Raw genomic sequence first — 7,459 nt, forward strand, 5'->3', positions numbered from 1 at the left:
ATACTGGGCTCAGGAGAGATGGGGAACCATCAGACTATGGTCCCCAAGGGACCATACACCATCTGGGGATTGCAGAGCTCTTCATATGCTGACCACTCTCCTTGTTTTACTCCTCTTCTCCTCTCCACTGGGGACTGTGAGGAAGAAGGCACAGGGGCTGTACAACTGCTGGGGACACATGGCTAGTGGGTTTGGTGTTCATGTAGTACAAAAAGAGTTTTCCCTTTAATGCCTATGAACTAGAACTCTGTTCATGGCCTGGTCTACACTGCTGCTTAAGTCGCTGTAAGTTACATCACTCAGGGATGTGAAAAAATCACCCTGGAGAGACGCAGCTTACACTGACCTAACGTGGTGTCTACTTTGCACTATGTCAACGGGAGATGGTCTCCCTCCGACTTACCTTCTGCCTCTCGGGGAGGTGGAGTACTGAAGTTGCTGGGAAAGCGCTTTGCCATTGACCTATCATGTCTTCACCAGACCCACTAAATCAGGGTTTCTGAAACAGGGGTCGCTGCTTGTGTACGGAAAGCCCCTGGCGGGCCAGGCCGGTGTGTTTACCTTCCCTGTTTGCAGGTCTGGCCGATCGCGGCTCCCACTGGCCATGGATCGCTGCTCTGGGCCAATGGGAGCTGCTGGAAGTGGCGGCCAGTAAGTCCCTCGGCCCGCGCCACTTCCAGCAGCTCCCATTGGCCCGGAGCAGCAATCCGCGGCCAGTGGGAGCCACGATCGGCTGGACCTGCGGACGGAGCAGGTAAACACACCGGTCCGGCCTGCCGGGGTTTCTCCCTACACAAGCGGCAACCCCTTTTGAGAAACCCTGCACTAAATCGATGCCACTGCATTGCTCGCAGCAGCGCCAATTTTGCTTGCCAGTTTAGACAAGCTCTTAGAAAAGGATTTTAAACTCCAGTTAAACTAACTAATCAATTATATAACCAGACCACCACATTGTTAACAGTCAGTCAACAGAAAGAAAGAAAGAAAGAAAGAATTATTAATGAGTTGAAAATGAGTTTTTGACCCATTTCCAGTTCATTAGTGCCTTTGTGAACCCTGTCCAGCATTTTCAAAAGCTACTGCTGTAGTTTGCCTCAACCGTTTTGACCAATTGCAGACCACAGGGAGAAATGCTTCTGTAAAAGTTAACTTTGGGTTCATTATACTTGCATTCCACTAGAAATTCCTAATTACTGTCAGAACTTATTTGGTTTCTTTTTGACTGCATTTCATAATTGCTAACGTTTATCATATTCATAACACACAATTAGCACATAAAAATGTTACTATATTCGGTACATGAAAAACATTATGTTACACAAGAAGTACAACACAAAAAGCAAACACAGTGAAGCAAACAAACTGTATCAAATTATATGGGAAAGAGCTTTTCGTCTTACCTATGTTTAAACTCTTTATTTCTTTATAGAAAGGGAACAAAAGGAAAAAAAAGAACAAACAGTTAGCTGAAGAATAGATGGTAAAGCATACACAGCATTTTGTTTTTATTTTACAAAAGGACACAAGAGAGGAAATCTCTCTTCAGCTCTAGCCTTAGGTTGGTTTCAGGATGAAGCTCGCCAGGGGTTTTTGTAATCACCAGATAGTTCCCTGCTATGATACCCTCCCTCAAGACATATTTTGCAAGAAACTTTCTGAATCATTGAAATAATCACTATGTGGAAAAATGTTCATCTTGTGTGCTGAGAGGGGAAGAAGGTGGCAGCTTACCACATGGAACAGTGGGCTTAGCGGAGAGGTGTGGTTAATATACAGTGAAACCGGCACTAGGATCACTTCTAACAGTGGAAAGCAAACACTTTAAACTACCAAAAAGTAGTTTCCAAAAGGATTTTTTTTTGACCTTTAGACCAATTTCTACTAAGCAACACATTTTTCCCCTTTGGTCCCTGTGGTAGTTGCTTAAAGCAGGTTTGACTGTAAATGCAGCCATTGATCAAGAAACTCTCTAAGCTGATCAAAGTAATTCTTTGGTTACTGCTATTTGATAACAAAGCAATAAGAGACTGAACGACGTGAACTGTGTTGTATCAATTGATGCCTAGTGTGCTGTCTAGGCACAAGGCCAAAAGGCAAGTGCCCTCTATATTCCCAGATGTGAATTAATGTATTTTTTGTGCCTAGTGTGTGTTATTGTGTGTATACCATTTTGTTTAAAAATACACACTGAGTGGAATACGATGATGTGCGTAACTCCTGAGCTGCAGCTCTTACAGCACAGTCGGAAGCTTGGAACTTTGCAAGGTTCACGCAGTAAATTGTGCCATGTAACAGTCCTGGCTCAAACTTCTGATTAGCCAGTGATATCAGTTGATGTCTTGTGGTAATTTTATACTGCTTAGTGAAAGTAAAATATCATGCATGATTCTGTTCTTGTCTACAATTTTACACTGGTGTAACTCCACTGACTTCCATGGAGTTACTCATCGTGATTTACACTGCATATGTAAGACCAGATTGGTGTTCGTTATCTGCCACAAATGAAGGAATATTTTGGTATTAATTATGGAAATATTAGAAGCTTTAATAAAATTGCAAATATGCCTAGGGGCCCAATTCTTCAAACCCCTACTCATGTAAGTCCTACTGATTTTAATGGGACTACTCTTCTGAGCGAGGATGTTTTCTATGAGTAACATTTGCAGGACTGGACCCAGATTCCTTTCTGAGAACACAGAGTTAAACCAACGAATGTAAGTCCAAAGACTGTATCAAGCCTGTTGTAGATTTTCAACAGTACCCAACACGAAATAGCTTCATTGTTCATTGCTAGTAGTTGTTATAGAGGCCAAGAAAACTATGCTATGGAAAACTGACTAATAAAAGACAAGGGAAGCCAGATAGAAGCATAAAGAAAGGATAAGCACCCTGACCTTTGCTGATGTGCTTTCTTACTTTTTTGCCATATTCTAAAGAGGCTGAGATTGATACCTGCACAGCCAGAAGGGAAGAGTGATCAAGCAAGTCCTCTTGTAAATTTGGGCCACCATTTTCAAACTTGGAAGCCTACTGCTAGGCACCTATAAAAGTGACCTGATTTTCAGAGATGCTGAGGTGATATGGAAATAAATGCCTGATATTAGGCACCTCAGTTTGAAAATGTTGGCCTTTACTTATAAACATTATAGTCATAGAAATGTAGGGCTGGAAGGGACCTCAAGAAGTCATCAAGTCCAGTCTCCTGTGCTGAGGCAGAACAAAGTAAACCCAAACCATCCCTGACAGGTGTTCGTCCAACCTATTCTTAAATACCTCCAAAGATGGGGATTTCACAACATCGTTTGGAAGCTGATTACTTCTTTTCCTACCTCCAGCGGACATGAAGAATAATTGATCACCGCCCTCTTTATGACAGCCCTTAAAGACTGTTATCACATCCCCCATCAGTCTTCTTTTATCAAGTCTAAACGTGCCCAGTTTTTTTAACCTTTTCTCATAGGTCAGGTTTTCTAAACCTATTATCATTTTTGTTGCTCTTCTCTGGACACACTCCAATTTCTCCACATCTTTCCTAAAGTGTGGTGCCCAGAATTGGACACAGTACTCCAGCTGAGGCCTCACCAGTGCTGAGTAGAACAGGACAGTTACCTCTTGTGTCTTATATACAACACTCCTGTTATTACACCTCGGAACAATATTAGCCTGTTTCTCAGTTGCATCATATTGCTGACTTATATTCAATTTATGTTGCTCTATAATCCCTAAATCCTTTTCAGCAGTACTACCACCTAGCCAGTTATTCCCTATTTTGTAGTTGTGCATTTTGATTTTTTCCTAAGTGAAGTACTTTGCACTTAGCTTTATTGAATTTTATTTTGTTGATTTCAGACCAATTCTCCAATTTGTCAAGGTCCTTTTGAATTCTCATTCAGTTCTCTGAACTGCTTGCAACCCCTCCCAGCTTGTGCCAAGCTATGTGTCTGAAGGCAGGCTACATCCCAACTGGATGAATTAAATTAATCATATAAAATGAGGAGTCATAGAGTGCAATGATGTTCTACAATGATAAATATTTATGGTGGGTCACACAGCCACACAAACTACCTGCTCGGAAAATATACTGATCTGCTAATAGGAAGCATGGCCAGTTTTATTTCACATCTGATGATAATAATCGTAAGTCTGTTTTCTAGAATGATGTTCCCAGGGGTGAAGAGGCATTGATGTGCAGTGATGCACAAGACAGGTATCAGGAAATGGGCTTAAGCATAGAGCAGCCCCAATTCTGACCTCACTTATGCTAATATAAATCAGGACTCACTCCACTGAAGTTAACAGAATTACATCAGTGGAAAACTGGTGTCAGACCAGAACCAGGTCCATCATCTCTTCCTAGCCCAATCATTTTGTTGTGTTTCTCAGGCACTGAAAGTGAAGCGATTGGTTATTGGTAGTATCAGAGAAATAGGCTAGTTATTCAAATTCTCTCAAGGTGTTTGTCAGCTTTTTAAAGTTTACAAGAGCAGTAGTTTGATCATGTTGCATCTCTTGACAGCCAACAAGTGAGCTGCAGAAGTACCAAGAAAGTGTTCACGTAGGATCCAATCATATAGTTTTTCCTCACGTGGGTAATTAATTTGACTCCAGAGACTGAGCAGTAAGAGTAAGGACTAGTCACATGGGTGAGGGTTTTCAGGAATGGCCCTTTCCTCTCTCAGAGGGAAGAAAAAGGACAGTGAACAGAAATGGGTGAAATGGTCCACTATACACTGGTGCCTTTTCTATTTATGTGACCTCAGCAATTGTTTGTGCACAGTGAGATAATTTTAAAGAATTATAGTATCCAGATTATGCATGTGGCTCTGTAATATCAACCTGATTTTAACTGCACTGACCAAATCTAAAGAAAGATATTTAAAAATGTGGGAAAGGGGGAAAGGAGTGGGGACGATGGCCACAAAAAAATGTTGATATCAAAAACTCTTCTGAACTCACAAGGCTTTTAAGCCCTGGCATATTGCTCTGGCTCACCAATGACAGGCAGTCAATCCCATAGTCTTCGAAACTAGGTAGGCTTTGTCTAATAGTAAAGGGAGATTGTATTAAGTGATTAACTAAAAGAGAAAACAAGTTGATTTCTTCTTTGATCATCTTCAATTTTTCTCTCTAACATTCATCACTCTATCATCCATAGATATTGAGCTATGCTTTTCTGTGCCCCATTTCTCCATTGGAAACTTATCAGGTGGCAAGTGACAATGTTTTAGAAAATCATAAAAAGGAATGGGAAAGTCTGATTTCAGCACAGGTTACCTAAGTCAAAGTGCTACTTTTGACACCTTACCTTAATTCCAAAATACTGGTGACATTCCTAGATGGGAAGATGCGCCGAATATAGTTAAAATCCCCAACAAAGAGGCTTCCATCAATTCCCACTGCAAGTGCCACAGGGGCCAAAAGCTTGTTTCCTTCTGCAAGACCATTGCAACTTGGGCAGGAGATGCTCCTTCGGCGCCCGTTCCCCATAATACTGGTAATCACGGCTGGCTGCTGAGTTAGAAACCGATTCTCTCCACTGCCTTTATGCAATATACCTAACGGTGAAGGGAAATGGAAGTGGTTACTATGATAATTTGGAAAGTTGGCCTTTAGAGGGCCTGCTTTTAACAACTGATGTGACAGTGGTTCAGGGATGTAAGGTGAAGTGCCTTCAGTTGCATGGTCTCACAAGATTATAGTGAGGAGAGGGATAGTTGGTGTTTTCAGGGCACAGGAGCACAAGAATTACTCAACAAGCAGTAAAGTTAAAGGTGTAATGTTGGGTCGTATTAGAAGACACTACAGTCATTATGAGTCAAACCATTGTCATACATCTCTTTCTTCTCCCATCCTACAGAGGCAGATTAAAGGAAGGCTATGAGTATAATGTCATCAACTAGAAAGCAAAACAAAGAGGCAAAGAACTGAGAGCACTTGCCCCGATAAGCTTAGCCCCTGAGCTTCCTCTGCCTTCAGTTTATTTTTTTTATTATATGGACGCTCTTGTGTCAGCTTTCCTGTCCTCTTCCTTCTTCACCTCCCCCTCTCCTGCTCCCTCTCATTGTCCTTCTCACTCAAGCAAGGACAGGAAAAGGGATGAAGGGAAGGAGAAGAAGGGGAAAAAGGAAAAAGAGACAAGAGCAAAATGCCTGAAGAGGCTTTCAAGGGCTAGAGGGAAAGTGTGGAAGGCAGAGGAGCATCCCCATTTCTGGGAGCGGGAGGAATGTCTGAATTGGGACTGCCAACCACTCTGAGGGATAATGTGAGTCCTGCCTCTTCTAGGTCTGCCAGGATACCCCAGCTCCAAACAGCACAGAAAAGCTACTGCTAACAATGTGGTCAAATAGTATGGAAAATACTGTTTGAAACTATCAGCTGCATGTTCCTTTGGAAATCCAATTATTATATCTTTAAGTGAAGAGATTTATAGCACGGCCCATGAGTGCAGCTGTCACCACTGACAGCTGTAACAACCATGACACCGTATGCAGGGGTGGAATGCACATGCTTGTACAATGCCACAACGCTCAACCTGCCACACAGCATCCATGAAAGTATGTGTTAAATAAACGGACCTCACTGATTTTGAACACGACACCTAGGCTTCTTGTGCAATGAACTATTCTGCAACTTGCTCATGCAAGCAACAGAAAGAAGGTTCCCGAAAAAAGTTTGCGAGGGTCACAAAAAAAGATATGCTAAGTCTCCAACTCCCTTAGTCCTATTGGTAAAAAATGTGAAGAACAGTAACTGTTTTAGATCTGCCTGCATAGCTATTAGCTCAAGGCACTTAAGTCTAAGACAGAGAGAGAGAAACAGAAGAAGTGATGACAGGAATGGACCAACAGGAATAACTGGAGAGAAGGAGAATAGTTAGCAACTGCATATTAAGTAGTTAATGGAGCTTCGCTTTGTTTTGCAATGCACAATTAACAATGTTATGACTGTAGAGGTATTTATCCTTTTTCAGTCTGTGAGCTCTTAGGCTAAGGCTATGTCTCCCTATATGTCTGTGAAGCACATGGCCCATTTTAGGTGCTTGTTATAATATAAAGAATACTAATAATTTAATTGCTAAAATTACACAATTACATGGATCATACACACAAAGTGGTACAGTTACAGCAATACAAAATAACTTGTGTGCTGAGTTCTTTGACATTTAAAGCCTCTTACTGACCCACAAATGCCACCTAAACTCTTTTTGACCAGCTTCTTGGGAATCTTTGGTAGCGTAAGACTCCTTAAAATAAGTTTTTCACAAATTGACAGAGCTAGTACTTCAATTAGCTCATTAAACAGATGTTTACAGTCATAGTCAAAACTGGCATTTACCAGAGTAACTGCTTTAACATATCAAAAAAATAGTGGTGCCATTATCTAAATCCAGTCTCCACTGTCTTCTCAAGCCTGTACTTGGCTCTTCTGGAAATTATTTCACCCTGGCTAAAGTCTAGTC

The 7,459-nt window shown here is 41.6% G+C and overlaps 1 protein-coding gene across 1 annotated transcript in view; it reads right to left on the reverse strand.

The window, feature by feature from the left end:
* Nucleotides 1-7,459, reverse strand: part of TENM2 (teneurin transmembrane protein 2) — a 966,597-nt gene that overhangs the window by 37,406 nt on the left and 921,732 nt on the right. Inside the window, exons 23-24 of the mRNA XM_045027903.1 lie at nt 5,306-5,555; nt 1,401-1,421 (exon numbers count right to left, since the gene is read on the reverse strand). Coding sequence (XP_044883838.1) covers nt 1,401-1,421; nt 5,306-5,555 — 271 coding nt within the window. The remainder of the gene's footprint in view (nt 1-1,400; nt 1,422-5,305; nt 5,556-7,459) is intronic.

This window comes from Mauremys mutica, chromosome 8, assembly GCF_020497125.1.
Source record: "Mauremys mutica isolate MM-2020 ecotype Southern chromosome 8, ASM2049712v1, whole genome shotgun sequence".
Classification (NCBI taxonomy): Eukaryota; Metazoa; Chordata; order Testudines; family Geoemydidae; genus Mauremys; species Mauremys mutica.